This window comes from Saccoglossus kowalevskii, chromosome 3 (assembly GCF_978046115.1).
Source record: "Saccoglossus kowalevskii chromosome 3, keSacKowa6.1, whole genome shotgun sequence".
Classification (NCBI taxonomy): Eukaryota; Metazoa; Hemichordata; class Enteropneusta; family Harrimaniidae; genus Saccoglossus; species Saccoglossus kowalevskii.
This window is the reverse complement of record NC_140643.1, coordinates 1,178,733-1,199,850: the sequence shown is the minus strand read 5'-3', so window position 1 is coordinate 1,199,850 and position 21,118 is coordinate 1,178,733. Positions and strand designations below refer to the sequence as shown.

Genomic DNA, 21,118 nt, shown 5'->3' with positions numbered 1-21,118 from the left:
TGGACTGGTGAAACACAGGCAAGTGAAACCAAGAGTGTATATCAGTATGTGTTGGACTTGAGAGAACGTTTGGAGCGAACCTGCCAGCTTGCTCGAGAGGCTTTGGCAAAATCTGCCTCGCGATATCAATCTTATTATAATAAGAAGGCAAAGGTAAGGAACTTTGAGGTCGGAGACGAGGTACTTTTGCTCCTGCCAACAAGTAATAATAAACTACTATTACAATGGAAAGGCCCATTTCCCATTACACAGAAAGTAAGTAGCCTAAACTACAAAATAGACTTGGGTCACACCCGCAAAATCTTTCACGCTAATTTGCTCAAGAAGTATCATCATCGATCAGAAGTTACTGCATCCTTAGTCGAGTACCGTGGTGATATTTATGACGTGGCTTGTGTATCTGTAGTTGAGGAAGAATGTCAGGAAGAAGTAGGTCCATCCGAATTGAAATCTTTTTCAAATGAGGACTTATTGCATCTTCCTCCCATAGTAAGCAAAGAGAGCATAAAAGATGTACACCTTAGTCCAAAGCTGAGTACGTCTATGGTTAAGGACGTCAAGCAAATTCTAGAAGAATTCCGTGATGTGCTGACAGATATCCCTGGTAAGACTACCTTAGGAAAACATACAATACAAGTAAGAGAGACAGAGCCTATTAGAAGCAGGCCATATCCTATACCACATGCATTGAGAGCAGAAGTTCAGAAAGAAATAGTAAATATGTTACAAATGGGTATAATTTCACCAAGTAATAGTCCTTATGCATGTCCCTTGGTAGTCATCACTAAATCCGACAAATCTCTCAGGTTGGGTTGCGATATGAGGAAAGTAAACCAGATTACAGTATTTGATGCCGAGCCAGTTCCAGATCAAGAAGAGATATTTACCCAGTTAGCAAAAGATCGTTACTTTAGTAAGGTCGATTTAAGTAAAGGTTACTGGCAGATTCCTATGTCTGAGGAATCAAAACCCCTTACCGCAATTATTACACATAATGGTTTATATCATTTTGATATGATGCCATTTGGGCTTGTAAATGCGGGGGCAACGTTCAGTCGTATAATGAGACGGCTCCTTAAAGGTATTAGTAATGTACATAATTATATTGATGATATTCTTATCCATACAAGGACTTGGAGTGAGCACGTCCAGGCAACTGAGAAAGTGTTCAAGCGTCTTCGCAGTGCTAATTTGACAGCACGCCCCACTAAGTGTTTCTTAGGATATGATGAAGTCGAATTTTTGGGTCACATAGTAGGTCATGGCACCGTTAAGCCCAAGCCGGATAAAATTCAAGCTGTATTAGAGGCTCAGAGACCGTTAACAAAGACTCAGGTAAGATCATTCTTGGGACTAGTTGGATTTTATAGGAAATTCATTCCAGACTTTGCGGCAGTGGCTACCCCTCTGACTGACTGTACCAGAAAGGGAAAGCCTAACGTAATTCAGTGGGGTGATGCTCAGGAACATGCTTTTTCCACACTTAAAGGTAAGTTGGTTAACTTCCCCATACTTCAGCTGCCTGATCTAAACAAGGAATTTACATTACGCACAGACGCATCAGATACAGGCGTCGGAGCAGTTTTGTTACAAAACATTGGTGGAGAAATATTCCCAATAGCTTATGCAAGCAAGAAATTGAATGGATGTCAAACTAGGTATTCGGTGATGGAACGGGAATGTTTGGCGATGGTCTGGGCAGTGCAAAAGTTCCAGTCGTATTTATATGGTAAGGAATTTGTGATACAGACAGATCACCAGCCATTAACATGTCTTCGTAAATCTAAGGTGGCAAATGGGAGGATAATGAGATGGGCGCTGGCATTGCAGCCCTTCCGATTCCGGATCGAGGTGATCAAAGGTAAAGAGAATGTTGGGGCCGATTACTTAAGCAGAAGCATATCAGCCACAAAATCTTGTCTATTAATATTCCATTAAGACAAGGTATCAGATGGAGGTATATTATAATGTGTATAACTTTGAATGCGTAAACACATTCACAAAAACGGGGGGCTTAATTGTCACATTATAATCTAGTATCGGTAATTAGTCACCTGCAGTGTATACCACTTCAGATGCTATTGTTTTAAACAAAGAGCTAGTTAGGGCTTAGGTTGAGGACAGGTCGCCCAGCTGTACTATTAGTATGCAAATTTCTTTGTTTCTGTTTCCTTGTGGTGAGCACTGAAAGCAAATTCAAGTTAGTCTCACCCAGAACACAGTCCTGGAAGGTTGTTTTTCGGCAACCACTTGCTGGGGTCTTGTGACGAGCCAAGTTCTGCTTTTTGTATGGGGCGCTAGGGAAGTGGCTATATCTCTAGTATAAGCCTGGGCCAGCTTTGGAGCCTATGTGTTCAGATTTTCTGGCAGGAACTGTACAAAAGGGACAGTAGCTTTAACTAGCTATTGTGGGTATTTAGGGCCAGCACGTCAGAGGGGTCTTGTCGTGTACGTACAACTCAATTGCTGTGCACCTGGGCTTCGTCACAAAAGGGACTGAATGCAAACTCATTGTAAGTAGAATTTCGTTGTAGAGTTTAATTATATATTTCCGTAAAATGTTGATACTCCATTGTTTCAAAGAATGACGTGAAATCCGTAAGTTTTATGCCTTAGTATTAAGTTGTTATATTTATTATGATTTTATTATGGTGCTGTTATTTTTCATAGTGCCATCTTGACTTTATCAAGCAGTTAGTGTTACATTACCGGAGGATACGTGCTGTCTCACTTGGAACTGCGTTCTACATTACCGGAGGATACGTGTTGTCTCACTTGGAACTGCGTGCCACATTACCGGAGGATACGTGTTGTCTCACTCGGAATTGCGTTCTACATTACCGGAAGATCAGTGTTGTATCGCTTGTAATAACCTACTATATAACTGGTAATTACGTTACGTTATTGGAAGCTTTGTAATGTATTTTTCAAAGCTACACGTTACATTATATGAATTTTGTGTACTGTACATGAATATGTAATTTAAGGCAACCATATTGTACATTCCAGTAATTGTCTATTCAAAGGCTAAGTAAAATCTAAAATCATTCTTTCTGTAATTTTCTCATACATTGTGCGCCAGCAGTTTAATGCTTCATTAATGGACAGAAAATCCTAGCTTTGTAAACAGATTGTATTTAATCCCTTTTCCCCCTTTGATCAATTAAAGTTATTCGTTCAATGTTATTTAACTCGTACGCGGTCTTGCGTTTTGATGGATGGATCGAACACTAGGCAACATAGTCAAAATTGTTGGCATCTCGTATGCATGACACCTACCATAAGGACTTAGGCCTCTAATCCGCAGGGAACCAAGGTCCGCCCATCAACACCGTCTGTGTGATCCCCTTACGTCCAGCACTCGAGAGCCATGCAGTCGGTATTGCTTTGGATCCCGCAGTCACGATCGCGAAAGGACAGCCCTACCGAGAGTGACTGCTTCAGGATCGAGGGTGGGGGGTTGAACATCAGATCACTAGGATTGATGTTCCCCCATTACCCCACGGCGTGGACTCATTACGAAGAACTGACTCTGAGGGGCCGCCAGAGTTGCACCCACTGTGATGACCGGGCTGGTCCTCTCTGGGAGTGTCTGCAAGTTCTCAAAGGAGGAGTGACTCGCAGTGGAGGAAGGATACATGAAAACAAGCCATGCATGGCACAGTTCCCATTAGTTATCAAATTTAAGATATATATAGTTTTGTTTGTAGTAATATAGCTGGAAAATAACCATGTTAGGAATAGGATTATGATGATTGTTTAACATTAAAATGATTGACATTTGTATCTGATAGTCAAACAAGTACTTGTCCACAATGAGAGGTATTGCTCTGGAACAGCATTAATTAAAACAAAATCAGCCATTTTGAATACATATATCTATGACATGATGTATAATGAATATATAAAATTTGAACATAATCAGTCAAGGCATGTCAGAGATATGGCTCCAGAAGCCCATTTATTAAAACAACATAGTTGAACTCTGGTGACCTTGCCCTTTGTTATATAATATAATTCCCTTTAACATATTTTGTTTCAATATAAATATGCATTGTCATAATTAATTTTGAATACAAACAAGTTTTGGGGTTGAACCAACAGTGGGGAATCAGTCTACTGAATGTCCTTTAAAGATGTAAATATCTTACAAAAACATTGGTGCCTTATTTGTTTAATTATTTTAAAAGACATAATTTCCAGCTTTATTCAAAGTAATTCAGATATTTTAGTATAAAAACAAATGCCTCATCGCAAAAAAAAAAGTGCTGCATTTAGATGTGAATAGATTCATAAAACATGCAAGATAACAGAAAATCTTAGCTGGCTTTTATCCAAGTATTTTGTACAGGTGTCTGTCAAAAATTAATGATTCACTGAGACAAATATGAACTGCCTCATTGTGTGACTACTGTATTATATGAAATGTAAAAAAAAAAACACCCTTTATGAATAGCTATCATGTTGCAAGCTCTGCTTTGTATGCAAATCAACTTAAATAGTTAGTTGGTGTCCAGTGGAGGAAGAAGTCAACAGTACTGTTGCCTCCTGAAAATCTACATCTTCAAACACTGCAATCTTTGAAGTGCGTTTTTAAACGAGTAATATAAAAACTCTATCATTCTGTTCTAATAGCTGAAACATATTCCTGTGAGTTTTCATTTGTCAAATAAACTGTTTGTCAAATACAGAATACATATATTTTAGAACAACTTTCTTTTTAAAATGTGGATGAAATGTTTTGCTTTTTATGTATTTTTTATGTATTGTTTTTGATTTGATAACTTTGAACTAAACAGATTTTCTATTAGCTTCAGATCTTGATCAAAGTTTGGCACCCAGTTCATAGGAGTGCTTATATTGATTTTCTGACATCTTGTTTTCTGTAAAGATTTTATTGGTAGGTTTGCAAATGTGTATCAGACTGTGCAATCTCTCCATGAGTTGGTTTTGAAACCCAGTATGGGATTCTGAGATACATTACCAAGGATATTATTACAAGATAAATCATTTGCTTCATTGAACACATACAACAATGCACATTACCACTGAGATGTGTATCACCAGTGATCAGTCAAGTAGAAACAGTCAAATTATGTTATCAGATTTTCTCAATTTTTGCATGATATTTTCATATAGGACATCTGTTGTTCAAACTCAGGGAAGACTTTATACTGATGAATAAGGTCACCAAGTTTGATGAAGTTTGGAATAGAATTAGTAAAGTTATTATGCACACAATAACAATTATTAACGACGACAACGACAACGACGACAACAACAACAACAACAACGACAGACAAAATTTTTCCCTTAATATACCTTTCCCTTCCATCTCTTCCATCTTTGATGGTACGGGCAAGGTAAAAATGGTCACCAGTCAGCCATTTTGAATCTGCTCTAAAAAATAAAATGACGTGCATCAGGAACTCGTAATGTCTAATGTATGTAATAAGTTTGAACAAAATCCATCCATAAATGCTTGATATTTGATGATTATTTTAGCACAAAAATGACCACTATTTGGCCACTTTGAATAGGATCATCAAACCAATAAATCTGTATATCTATGACATGATGTATAATGAATATTTAAAATTTGAACATAATCAGCCACAGCAAGTCAGAGATATGGCACTAGAACCATATTTATTTTTAAAAAATGGCCATCAGTCAGCCATCTTATCTGACAAACAAAATGATGTGCATAATGTCAATTTACAGACCCATGTCCTGCTCTGCTTGGCCCCCTTCGAAATCGGAGACTTGGCTGCCAGCCCTCCCGTTGGCTACTTGTGGACTAAGTCTCGGTGGAGACTTGATACCACAAGCCTGTGCCCCTCCTGCCTCCCCCCCAAAAAATGACAAGGATCGGGGAGATCCCAGAAGGAAGCATCCTGCATGCTAATACTCCTTGCTGGTGTGCTCCTTCCGGCTTGCCAACACAAGGGGCAACTGCAGTGCAGGCAACCTGCTCCCCTTGCATTTGGTCTACTCGACCTGCAAGGAACGCAATTTGCCCCAGCAGGTTCTCAACCAAAGCCTGAGTCTCGTAAGCAAACCCGGCGCCGTGCGAGGACGAGTCCACAGAGGGACCAGCAACTTGCCCCCTTGGAGTGAAACCTCCAGGGGCACAGCCTCTGAGAGAAAGCCCTTTTTAACAAATAAATAAATGAATTGCTTGTTAATAATCAATTCAAAAATTTTTACTTAAATTAGATAAGATGGATGTTAGTCTGTAATTGTTTGCAGAGTTTCTTTAACATGTTTAGAATGCATTTGCTCAAGTCTGACAGATTTGTTGGGATCCAAAACTTGTTATTTGAGAACATCGTTCTAACACACTGGGTGGAAAAACAAAGAAGAATGATAGTCATGTTTTAAACATTGGCCATTATTTTTTTGCCCATAATGATGCCATGATAAAAATATTGATACTACAATGTATACATAAGATCACCTCTGAAAAGATTACAGGACGAAACAACATTAATGAGTTCCACTGTCATTCAATGACTTCACATTTACAAAACAAAACAAGACACAACATGAATATTCAAGTATGGCTATCAAATCAAGATGTACAAGCTTGAATAAGCACTTACTTTGCCTCCATTCAGTAAATAATATTCACCATCTTCACTTAGAGTTGCTCTAGTCTGAATGGAAGCAGCATCACTTCCACTGAAACATACAGAAAAGAATCACATGTACATGTACTGGTAGGTGTAATATTACCTGCTAGATATAATGACATGTACTGGTAGGTGTAATATTACCTACTGGATATAATGACATGTACGGGTAGGTGTAATATTACCTGCTAGATATAATGACATGTACGGGTAGGTGTAATATTACCTGCTAGATATAATGACATGTACTGGTAGGTCTAATATTACCTGCTAGATATAATGACATGTACTGGTAGGTGTAATATTACCTGCTAGATATAAAGACATGTACTGGTAGGTGTAATATTACCTGCTAGATATAATGACATGTACGGGTAGGTGTAATATTACCTGCTAGATATAATGACATGTACAGGTAGGTGTAATATTACCTGCTAGCTATAATGACATGTACGGGTAGGTGTAATATTACCTGCTAGCTATAATGACATGTACTGGTAGGTGTAATATTACCTGCTAGCTATAATGACATGTACTGGTAGGTGTAATATTACCTGCTAGCTATAATGACATGTACTGGTAGGTGTAATATTACCTGCTAGCTATAATGACATGTACGGGTAGGTGTAATATTACCTGCTAGCTATAATGACATGTACTGGTAGGTGTAATATTACCTGCTAGATATAATGACATGTACTGGTAGGTGTAATATTACCTGCTAGCTATAATGACATGTACTGGTAGGTGTAATATTACCTGCTAGATATAATGACATGTACTGGTAGGTGTAATATTACCTGCTAGATATAATGACATGTACAAGTAGGTGTAATATTACCTGCTAGATATAATGACATGTACTGGTAGGTGTAATACTACTTGCTAGATATAATGACATGTACTGGTAGGTGTAATATTACCTGCTAGATATAATGACATGTACTGGTAGGTGTAATATTACCTGCTAGATATAATGACATGTACGGGTAGGTGTAATATTACCTGCTAGATATAATGATATGTACGGGTAGGTGTAATATTACCTGCTAGATATAATGACATGTACAGGTAGGTGTAATATTACCTGCTAGCTATAATGACATGTACAGGTAGGTGTAATATTACCTGCTAGCTATAATGACATGTACTGGTAGGTGTAATATTACCTGCTAGCTATAATGACATGTACTGGTAGGTGTAATATTACCTGCTAGCTATAATGACATGTACTGGTAGGTGTAATATTACCTGCTAGATATAATGACATGTACTGGTAGGTGTAATATTACCTGCTAGCTATAATGACATGTACTGGTAGGTGTAATATTACCTGCTAGATATAATGACATGTACTGGTAGGTGTAATACTACTTGCTAGATATAATGACATGTACGGGTAGGTGTAATATTACCTGCTAGCTATAATGACATGTACTGGTAGGTGTAATATTACCTGCTAGATATAATGACATGTACTGGTAGGTGTAATATTACCTGCTAGCTATAATGACATGTACTGGTAGGTGTAATATTACCTGCTAGATATAATGACATGTACTGGTAGGTGTAATATTACCTGCTAGATATAATGACATGTACAAGTAGGTGTAATATTACCTGCTAGATATAATGACATGTACTGGTAGGTGTAATACTACTTGCTAGATATAATGACATGTACTGGTAGGTGTAATATTACCTGCTAGATATAATGACATGTACTGGTAGGTGTAATATTACCTGCTAGATATAATGACATGTACGGGTAGGTGTAATATTACCTGCTAGATATAATGATATGTACGGGTAGGTGTAATATTACCTGCTAGATATAATGACATGTACAGGTAGGTGTAATATTACCTGCTAGCTATAATGACATGTACAGGTAGGTGTAATATTACCTGCTAGCTATAATGACATGTACTGGTAGGTGTAATATTACCTGCTAGCTATAATGACATGTACAGGTAGGTGTAATATTACCTGCTAGCTATAATGACATGTACAGGTAGGTGTAATATTACCTGCTAGCTATAATGACATGTACAGGTAGGTGTAATATTACCTGCTAGCTATAATGACATGTACAGGTAGGTGTAATATTACCTGCTAGCTATAATGACATGTACTGGTAGGTGTAATATTACCTGCTAGCTATAATGACATGTACAGGTAGGTGTAATATTACCTGCTAGCTATAATGACATGTACAGGTAGGTGTAATATTACCTGCTAGCTATAATGACATGTACAGGTAGGTGTAATATTACCTGCTAGCTATAATGACATGTACAGGTAGGTGTAATATTACCTGCTAGCTATAATGACATGTACAGGTAGGTGTAATATTACCTGCTAGCTATAATGACATGTACAGGTAGGTGTAATATTACCTGCTAGCTATAATGACATGTACTGGTAGGTGTAATATTACCTGCTAGATATAATGACATGTACGGGTAGGTGTAATATTACCTGCTAGATATAATGACATGTACGGGTAGGTGTAATATTACCTGCTAGATATAATGACATGTACGGGTAGGTGTAATATTACCTGTTAGATATAATGACATGTAAAGATTGTGTATGACATTTTTATGGCCAAAATCTGCAATCTCTGACAAAAACAGAAAACCACTGTGATTATACAGTAAAGTTCTCGCGAAAGCTTTGGCTTCACTTCAGCGTCAGCTTCGCATCATTGACATTGTTATGGCTTCATCGTCACATCAATGACGTGACATTGAAAAGTTAGGCGGTTATCGCTTCGCTTCATTGTGGCCTCATCAAACAAAGAAGTACAGTACTCATTTCGCCCAACCTCTCGCCGGCTTCCACTTTTCTATCGCTTGATTTTGCGACCACTTGTTGAATTTGACCGCACAATTTCCACTTTATTTACGACTGTGCAAAAATTCAGACTACTAAAAATTTCCTGGTTTTCATAGATCACGGCTGCTAGTTTAGTAACCATGCATACAGATGTTGAACAACTGTCAAAAGTTCAAATACTTTTTGTTTTAACTATCTATAATTATATGCACGCAATCTGACCCTTTGACCTAGATTTGGTTGGGATTGAATATTTTATTTTAGACAATATTCTGACGTGACGCACTGCTACAAAATGTATTCAACAGAAGTACAACGTGGTCGTCTGGGTTTCTTTTCCAGATTGTGTTGAGTTTACTATTTTGTCACAGTGTAAGGCCTGCTTATTGCTAATGAGCGGGCACCCACAGGACAGGGGGTTCTTTCACTGCTAGTATGGGGTAGACAAGACAATAGTACTGGAAATGAAATACACATACAGCAAAATATTGAGTTAAAGTTCCTGGCATATATATAAATGCACCAAAATGAGCCAAGTACGGGTGAAAAATACGGGTCGTACTTTTCAGAAAATAGCGAGTACGGGTGATATTTGTAGCGAGTACGGGTGACATTTGTAGCGAGTACGGGTGACATTTGTAGCGAGTACGGTGATATTTGTAGCGAGTATGGGTGGTATTTGTAGCGAGTACGTGGAGGTAATTTAGCGAGTACTAGTGATAAAATGTAGCGAGTACGGGGTGGGGGTATTGCGGGGTAAAAATGTACGGGATTTATACAACAACTACGGGTGCAGCAAAACACTCCATTGAGAAAGAAAATATCAGTGGTACGAACTGAAAATAGTTCAATCTAACGAACCGAAACTAGTTCCATCTTACGAAAACTAAACGGGGACGTGAAGCAGCAACGTTTAATTAATTATATATTCATGCAGTTTGACCCCCATGACGTAGCAAAATGGACGCCTCGTAAACAAAAGTGCCCCGTAACTGACCAGACATGTGTAATCTTGAAACTACAATAATAAATAAATAGACTCATTCCCCTTAATAATATTCTGCACAATAATTTCCAGGCAAAAACAAATCACGCGTGCAGGAATACATTCAATTTGGCTTGATTTTGGATGTCGGTAAAACGATGTGTTTAAAAGGGATCTATGTGTCACATAAATGAAAGAAACGATATATTCAAAGAATTAAATATACAGCCTAAAAACAATACCAATAGAGAGAAATTAGAAACTCTTCTAAATAACAAAGATGAAAAACAGATTCTCAAAATATCAAAATACATTCACAAATGCTTTCTTATGAGAAAAGAAAATATACAGAGATTGCCAGCTGCCCTGAAAATATAATGCATTCTTACATTTATATGTAAACAGTTATTTTTTTCTTTTTCCGTTTTGTTTATTGTTGTTGTATTTTTTGTATTTTAAATATATATTTTCTGTATCTTTTAATCTTTATTGTATGTTAGTCCAGATCTCAATGGAGATAGGTTGACAATAAGGTTATTATTATTATTACAAAAACTAAATGGGGACATGAAGCAGCCATGTTTAATTAATTATATATTCACGCGGTTTGACCCCTATGACGTAGCAAAATGGACGACTTGTAAACAAAAGTGCTTGTCACACATTATCGTAGCAGGACACACTGGATACCAAGTTGAAATGAAGGACTCAAACTGTCCCGAGTCTGTCCAATTTATAGGCATGATTCAGTGACACCACCTGGGTTTCCACATGAGCCAATAAGAATGTAATCTTGCTAGCAGCTGTGTCACATAGGCTAAAATAAAACCTAATATTATTTGTGTATTTTGCATATTTTGACAGTATGTTCGTAAATATCTAGAAAAATCTCTTCTTTCATTAATAATTTCATTTGTTTAAAATGTCTACCAACTGTGCCCCAATAATTTATTTGAAGTTTCTCCAAATGGCCCGATGTCCGTCGATCAACCCAATCAGCATTTATTTATCGTAATTCATGGGGATCATGTCCCATAATTTGCGAGCTGTAAAACCAAATAATTAAACAAGTACAATTTACTATATATTTTTTTTTACCTCGCGAAACTACAACAGAGCGTAGAGTTGTCACGGTGAAACAGTTGCCTTGAAATCAATGGAACTTCAACTATCCATTTCTCACCTTGAAATAAAAAAATCGAAGAGCATCGGGGGATATATTATTAACCAGACTTACCAATTGCTAGCTTTATTTTATTTGAATCCGTAAAATTCACGAGTTTTTCGACATTTGTTTGTCGTACCATCCAATCTCCTGCGTCGATTCACATAGTTTGTTTGTGCTGTGACAGGCTTCACAATTATTCACTGTAAAACATCGGTATATTTTGCCAAACAGATGGGATTTTACCTCAGTTCAAAAAAAAGAAACTGGGCTGAGATACAAATCAGTTTTGCAATTAAGTTGGGAAATAAGGTAAACTAGACTGGGGTCGATGATTTTCAGTATCAAAGGACTTCCATGTCAATCATGATTTTCAAATTGTTCATCGACTTGTCACCAAATATTTACGGCTACAACTAAATTGATACTTTTTTTTCTGAACCCCAATATATTATTTTTGCATGTCAATCGCTATTCGATTTTTTTACAGGGCATGTGGCTCAATTTTATTCGAAAATATTTTTTGTGAGAATACTTTTAAAGTACAGTTTCATTTCATATATAGAAAACTGTGTTGTATCCGAACAACGATTGCATCGTGTGATTTAAATTTATCATGATTTTCCTTGCAGTCAATATGACACTCGCCACCGTGCCGTTTGTAATGTACTTCACAAATTGTTGGTGCCCAATACTCGCAACACTAAAATAATTAAACAAGATATCTTTTTAAAATGTCATTCCACTCATGATCATATTACTGTGAAATATTTTATTTTAGCTGGAATTAATTTTCGCTGAAAAGACTTTTGGGGTGTTTTTTATGGAATTTATTTTCTAATGAGTTGATTGTAAAATATAGGAAAAGGGGTATATTCACTGGATTTTATTTTTTCACTCAATCATTCCTTCAGCGAAAATCAATTCCAAGCGAAAATAAAGTATTCTACAGTATTTTATTCCCTTTACCGCCTTGGATTTCAAATCGATTACATCTCGAACTTCTGTACATGTGTTTTTCTCTACTGCGTGAAAATAATGAGGTCATACTCATGTCACAATACTTTGAAGCTGATGCCATGTTGATGCCATGAGACTGCGAAGCTGAGGCCACGATGATGCCACAAAATAAGCGTGGCAAACACAGCTTCAATTTTCAATGACATGAAGCTGATGCCACAATGATGCGATGCGTAGGCGACAATGAAGCCATGCGTAGGCGACAATGATGCCACAATGATGCGATGCGTAGGCGACAATGATGCCACAATGATGCGATGCGTAGGCGACAATGAAGCCATGCGTAGGCGACAATGATGCCACAATGATGCGATGCGTAGGCGACAATGATGCCACAATGAAGCCATGCGTAGGCGACAATGAAGCCATGCGTAGGCGACAATGAAGCCATGCGTAGGCGACAATGATGCCACAATGATGCGATGCGTAGGCGACAATGATGCCACAATGAAGCCATGCGTAGGCGACAATGAAGCCATGCGTAGGCGACAATGATGCCACAATGATGCGATGCTGGGGCGACAATGAAGCCACAAATGCCAAAGCTTTCGCGAGAACTGTACTGTATGTATATAATTTCATAGAGCACACGGCTTTGTAATTTATCTGATGGATACAAGGTTATAACATTGATTGCTACCTTGAAACTTACCTTGATGGTTCTGTTAAACAGAAGGCTGCAATATTCTCTCCACTTGCTAGCTTTGGTAGATATTGAGCTTTCTGTTCAGGAGTACCTGCTATAAGAACACCCTGGAAAGAGAAATGTTACACTATAACAGTATAATAAATACCCTGGAAAGAGAAATGTTACACTATAACAGTATAATAAATACCCTGGAAAGAGAAATGTTACACTATAACAGTATAATAAATACCCTGGAAAGAGAAATGTTACACTATAACAGTATAATAAATACCCTGTAATGAGAAATGTTACACTATAACAGTATAATAAATACCCTGGAAAGAGAAATGTTACACTATAACAGTATAATAAATACCCTGTAATGAGAAATGTTACACTATAACAGTATAATAAATACCCTGGAAAGAGAAATGTTACACTATAACAGTATAATAAATACCCTGTAATGAGAAATGTTACACTATAACAGTATAATAAATACCCTGTAATTAGAAATGTTACACTATAACAGTATAATAAATACCCTGTAATTAGAAATGTTACACTATAACAGTATAATAAATACCCTGTAATTAGAAATGTTACACTATAACAGTATAATAAATACCCTGTAATTAGAAATGTTACACTATAACAGTATAATAAATACCCTGTAATTAGAAATGTTACACTATAACAGTATAATAAATACCCTGTAATTAGAAATGTTACACTATAACAGTATAATAAATACCCTGTAATTAGAAATGTTACACTATAACAGTATAATAAATACCCTGTAATTAGAAATGTTACACTATAACAGTATAATAAATACCCTGTAATTAGAAATGTTACACTATAACAGTATAATAAATACCCTGTAATTAGAAATGTTACACTATAACAGTATAATAAATACCCTGTAATTAGAAATGTTACACTATAACAGTATAATAAATACCCTGTAATTAGAAATGTTACACTATAACAGTATAATAAATACCCTGTAATGAGAAATGTTACACTATAACAGTATAATAAATACCCTGTAATGAGAAATGTTACACTATAACAGTATAATAAATACCCTGTAATGAGAAATGTTACACTATAACAGTATAATAAATACCCTGTAATGAGAAATGTTACACTATAACAGTATAATAAATACCCTGTAATGAGAAATGTTACACTATAACAGTATAATAAATACCCTTCAATGAGAAATGTTACACCATAACATAATAATACCCTGTAAAGAGAAATGTTACACCATAACAGTATTATAAAAACCCTGTTGTGAGAAATGTTACACAATAACAGTATAATACCCTGTAATGAGAAAAGTCACACCATAACAGTATAATAAATACCCTACAATGAGAAATGTTATATGTAAATATATACATGTATACCAGTACAATGAAGCACATGACATGGTTTTTAGCCTTCGCAGACGAAGGCTATTCGATTGGCTTTGGTTCGTTCGTCTGTCTGTCTATTACCTCTCTTAACTTCGATATGCTCTGTCCAATGTTTTCAAAGTTGGTGCATATGTAATTCTCAATGCCATACATATGCTTGCCAAGTATTTTTTTGATTCGCCAAAGTTTAACTGTGTTTTTTTGTGATTTTCAACATTTTACTAGTAAAAATGCCTAAATTTGCCGGAAAAATCTGAGTTTTAACGACATCTCACAAGAGCACGTATTGTGCATGTGCCAGTCTAGCCGCTGAGGAAATCGGTGTCGTTTTCGTCTGAAGATATTGTATTCCGGGACTGTATTGTTCTTTGCACAAGGCTTATATAGATTAAATTATATCTTGTCAGTTTCAAAGGTAAGAAACTGTGCCTATGGTATTTATTATGAACTTTGATTTATCCGTTTGTGTCCTGACTTTAGTGAGAAACTCGTGATCGCACAGTGTCACACTTTGCCAGAAAAACAGTCCTGCTATTAGTTCAAAAACTGGTTATGAAACGTGTAAACCGAAAGTTTATCTCGTCATTTAGGAGGCTTAGGAATTACGTTTGGCATATAAAATACTGGAATAATAAAAACTTAAAAGTTTAGAACACGCTGATCGTGATTCTGTTATGCACGATTGCTATTTCCGGAGTTCATTGGCACTTGCTAGCAGATTGAAAGGAAGTGTAAAACTTGGTTTCATGACGACATATTAGACTAAAATTATTGAGAAAACACAAGTCAAGTTCGGCCAACAGTGACTGTAATTCAATATCAATGAATCTATCATCACTTTTAAATTACCTTTGAAGTAAATATGATACCCGAGTGCCGGACTACACCCGTGACCAATACCGGGACCTACCGGTGTTGAGATTTATCCCATTTTAATTATCTAAATTTGTTTCACTGTATACAGTACATCTACAATATGTTAATTAGTATGCAAATTAATATGCAAATTAGCAGCCAATCTGAGAAAATTTTCTGGAATGAACACTGAAATCCAGGAAATTTGACATACACTTAGGTTACATGATCACTGCTGATTAGTTTTTTATGCACTTTTTATGCACTATCTGCATTTATATTAAATGTATTATGTTTTGTATTTTTTCAATAGTATTTTTCTTCATTTTTTTAGATAGCTTGGCATCCATTTAGTTCAGCTCAAGTGAAATTGTCTGCATATCCCTGGTCAGATTTTAATGACATTGAAAACACAAGTACTTTTTTGGACATTCTTAATATTTCATTTTTGCTGAATCCCGTGAATATTAATTTGACAACTTTGTCGATTGGAAACAGACTAGTGAATTAGTTCATCCTAGACTTTGGTAGAACATGTTTAAAAAAAGTACAGTGTGAACTGCAATTTCTTTCTGGTTGGTATAAATATATTAAGTAATATTTTTTCGTACTAAAAAGACTCAAATATCTTTTTTAATTAAGTTTAACAGCCAATGGGAACACATATGCTCTGCTTACTCTGGACTAAATGTTTTTTTGTTTTTTTTTGCAGGTGCAGAGCCAGAATTTTTTTCTCGGAAAGCAAAGCCACTGGAACTGCATGTATTACAAAAACATACAGGTACTATTCACTGCGTGTCTGACAATTGTATAAAGTTTCGCAGGTTCTCTTTTTTTTACTCTGAGAAGTGCTGTCAACCAAAACATAAATATGTGTTTCTCTGTTCATAAAATTTCACACGATTTGTTAATATTAATGTATGATAATAAAAACTTGATAATATTTTTCTGGATTTTTGCACTTTATTTGTATCATTGTCATATGAGAAGTACCCTTGTCCTTATTAGAGATATTGAAACTAATCCAGGGCCACAAACTAGTTTATCCAAACAGACACAACACTAACTCTACATATTTACAGATCTGATTTGTATACTTCCTTGTCATTTTACGGTACCTGTTGTACTGGTTTGGTGCTATCTGGTTTTCTTGCTGAGAATAATGCTGGCCTGAATGGAGAGTGCTATAAACTTGAAAATGCCATAGAAATCATGTTTGCCAATTTATGTCCATGTAACTTTAGAATGACAACTAGCGAAGGCTGTGTCATTCATGACTTGTATTTGAAGGATTCTTACCTTAAGACCTATAGACTGGTGAGCAGCCAGGGTGACAGCAACTGCAGCATCCAATGATGTAGCTTCAGCTATTCTTGCATATTGTGTGTTTGACAATCCCAATCCACCTGTCAACAGATGAATAACAATTCTATCTTCATACATTGTATCGTATTGACAGGTGAACATGTGTTTGTTTTTTTAAACAACCAGCAGCCTGTCGGCTGAGATAGCTCTACTGTTATCAAGAAGACAGAACAGAAGATATCATTCAAAAATGAACAATATGTATAGTATTAAAGCAATCCAACTTTTTATCAAAAATATTCATTAAAATTAGATAATTGAAGAACAAAATCATCACGAAATGAACAAATCTGAGAGAGGTCTACCTGTATGCCTATGTAGTATATATAATATCAAAGCAATTGGACCTTCGGTTTTTAACAAGAAGTCGAAAATATCACTTTTACCAAAAATTACAAAAATATTCATCAAAATTAGAGAATTAAAGATATCATCATGAGATGAACAAATCTGAGAGAGGTTCACATGTAGTAACTATATATGTAATATCAAACCAATTAGACTTGCAGTTTTTAACAAGAAGACGAAAACATCACTTTTTACCCAAAATGACAAAAATATTCATGAAAATTAGAGAATTAAAGATATCATCACGAAATAACAAATCTGAGAGAGGTCCACATGTAGTACCTAGATATGTAATATCAAAGCAATTGGACTTGCAGTTTTTAACAAGTTGAAAATATCACTTTTTACCAAAAATTACAAAAATTTTCATCAAAATTAGAGAATTAAAGATATCATCGCCAAATGAACAAATCTGAGAGAGGTTCACATGTAGTAACTATATATGTAATATCAAACCAATTAGACTTGCGGTTTTTAACAAGAAGACGAAAATATCACTTTTTACCAAAAATATTCATGAAAATTAGAGAATTAAAGATATCATCACAAAATGAACAAATCTGAGAGAGGTCCACCTAAGGTACATACATACCGAGCATCAAAGCATTCAGGCTAGCGGTTTTCAAGAAGAAGTCGAAAATAGCATTTTTGACCAAAAATGATAAAAATATTCGCTATAAATAAGACAATTGAACATAACCACACGAAATGAACAAATCTGAGAGAAAAGCACCTATGGTAACTTCCTAGAAAGTTTCACAGCTATACATTTTGTGGTTTTTAAGAAGAAGTCGAAAAAGTTGATGACGGCGACGGTAATACTATAAGCTCCGCTCGACTTCGTTGACAGCGGAGCTAAAAATATATTCCAAAAAAGAATTATTATTAAGCAGGGTATAAATGACACAGTTCCCATTCAAACTGTTCAAATTAATCCTCATGTACCAAACTTGGTCTTGACAATATTTAATAAATAAATTTACGTGGTGAAATACCAAAACAGTGTACATACCGAGTATGACAAATAAGAAAAAACAAAAGAAAATGGTTTACAGTGCACTGATCAAATACAAGTACTTTCAAAACATTTTTCAATGCAGTGTCTAATGTCTAAAACGCAGTGACAAGATCAAAGTCAACTTCAGAAAGGCACCCAGAATTATTTGGTCTGAATGAAATGCAGATATTTAAATCAGCAAGCAACCTGTAAATACATCCCTTACGAAAAAATCCTATTATAGGAATTGTATAATATTCCTTTAGGACCAATCCTAAAGGAATCCTACAAGACTCTAAAGTATTCCTATGGAATTCTAAAAGATCCTTCAGTATTTTGGCCCCTTTCTTATAAAATTACTAAAGAAATACTATTGAATTTTTTAAGTAATCCTAAACGAATGTGTGGTACTGATAGGTATAACCTGATGTTTTGTCTGTTGACAAAAACATAATTAGTATTAGAAATCCAATAGTATTCTTATAGGACTACTAAAGAAATCAAATAGTATTCTTACAGGAATACTAAAGTAATCCAATAGTATTCTTACAGGAATACTAAAGTAATCCAATAGTATTCTTATAGGACTACTAAAGCAATCCAATAGTATTCTTATAGGACTACTAAAGAAATCAAATAGTATCATTAAAGGAATACTAAAGAAATTCAATAGTAATTTTATAGGACTACTAAAGAAATCCTATAGTATTTTTATAGGACTACTAAAGAAATCCTATAATATTTTTATAGGACTACTAAAGAAATCCAATAGTATTCTTATAGGACTACTATAGAAATCCAATAGTATTCTTATAGGACTACTATAGAAATCCAATAGTATTCTTATTGGACTACTATAGAAATCCAATAGTATTCTTATAGGAATACTAAAGAAATCCAATAGTATTCTTATAGGACTACTAAAGAAATCAAATAGTATCCTTATTGGACTACTAAAGAAATCAAATAGTATCCTTATTAGACTACTAAAGAAATCAAATAGTATTCTTATAGGACTACTATAGAAATCCAATAGTATTCTTATAGGACTACTAAAGAAATCAAATAGTATCCTTATTGGACTACTATAGAAATCCAATAGTATCCTTATTGGACTACTAAAGAAATCAAATAGTATTCTTATTGGACTACTAAAGAAATCAAATAGTATCCTTATTGGACTACTAAAGAAATCAAATAGTATTCTTATTGGACTACTAAAGAAATCAAATAGTATTCTTATAGGACTACTATAGAAATCCAATAGTATTCTTATAGGACCACTAAAGAAATTCTATAGTAATTTTATAGGACTACTAAAGAAATCCAATAGTATTCTTATAGGACTACTAAAGAAATCCGATAGTATTCTTATAGGACTACTAAAGAAATCCATAGTATTCTTATAGGACAACTATAGAAATCCAATAGTGTTCTTATAGGACTACTATAGAAATCCAATAGTATTCTTATAGGACTACTAAAGAAATCCAATAGTATTCTTATAGGAATACTAAAGAAATCCAATAGTATTCTTATAGGACTACTAAAGAAATCCAATAGTATTCTTATAGGACTACTAAAGAAATCCAATAGTATTCTTATAGGACTACTAAAGAAATCCAATAGTATTCTTATAGGACTACTAAAGAAATCCAATAGTATTCTTATAGGACTACTATAGAAATCCAATAGTATTCTTATAGGAATACTAAAGTAATCCAATAGTATTCTTATTGGACTACTATAGAAATCCAATAGTATTCTTATAGGAATACTAAAGAATCCAATAGTATTCTTATAGGACTACTAAAGAAATCAAATAGTATCCTTATTGGACTACTAAAGAAATCAAATAGTATCCTTATTAGACTACTAAAGAAATCAAATAGTATTCTTATAGGACTACGATAGAAATCCAATAGTATTCTTATAGGACTACTAAAGAAATCAAATAGTATCCTTATTGGACTACTATAGAAATCCAATAGTATCCTTATTGGACTACTAAAGAAATCAAATAGTATTCTTATTGGACTACTAAAGAAATCAAATAGTATCCTTATTGGACTACTAAAGAAATCAAATAGTATTCTTATAGGACTACTATAGAAATCCAATAGTATTCTTATAGGACTACTATAGAAATCCAATAGTATTCTTATAGGACCACTAAAGAAATTCTATAGTATTTTTATAGGACTACTAAAGAAATCCTATAGTATTTTTATAGGAACACAAAAGAAATCCAATAGTATTCTTATAGGACTACTATAGAAATCCAATAGTATTCTTATAGGAATACTAAAGTAATCCAATAGTATTCTTATTGGACTACTATAGAAATCCAATAGTATTCTTATAGGAATACTAAAGAAATCCAATAATATCCTTTTTGGACTACTAAAGAAATACAATAGTATCCTTATTGGACTACTAAAGAAATCAAATAGTATTCTTATAGGACTACTATAGAAATCCAATAGTATTCTTATATAGTCCAATAGTATTCTTCCATGACTACTAAAATAATCAAATAGTATCCTTATAGGAATACTAAAGGAATCAAATAGTATTCTTACAGGAATACTAAAGTAATCCAATAGTATTCTTACAGGAATACTAAAGTAATCCAATAGTATTCATATAGGACTACTAAAGCAATCCAATAGTATTCTTATAGGACTACTAAAGAAATCAAATAGTATCCTTAAAGGAATACTAAAGAAATTCAATAGTAATTTTATAGGACTACTAAAGAAATCCTATAGTATTTTTATAGGACTACTAAAGAAATCCTATAATATTTTTATAGGACTACTAAAGAAATCCAATAGTATTCTTATAGGACT

General features: G+C 34.8%; 1 protein-coding gene across 1 annotated transcript in view; it reads right to left on the bottom strand.

Moving 5' to 3' along the window:
• The window catches only part of LOC144352627 (complex I assembly factor ACAD9, mitochondrial-like), a 203,539-nt gene that overhangs the window by 162,623 nt on the left and 19,798 nt on the right, over positions 1-21,118 (bottom strand). The window contains exons 4-6 of the mRNA XM_085496672.1: positions 16,856-16,962; positions 13,299-13,399; positions 6,606-6,684 (exon numbers count right to left, since the gene is read on the bottom strand). Of these exons, the coding sequence (XP_085352798.1) occupies positions 6,606-6,684; positions 13,299-13,399; positions 16,856-16,962 (287 nt within the window). The remainder of the gene's footprint in view (positions 1-6,605; positions 6,685-13,298; positions 13,400-16,855; positions 16,963-21,118) is intronic.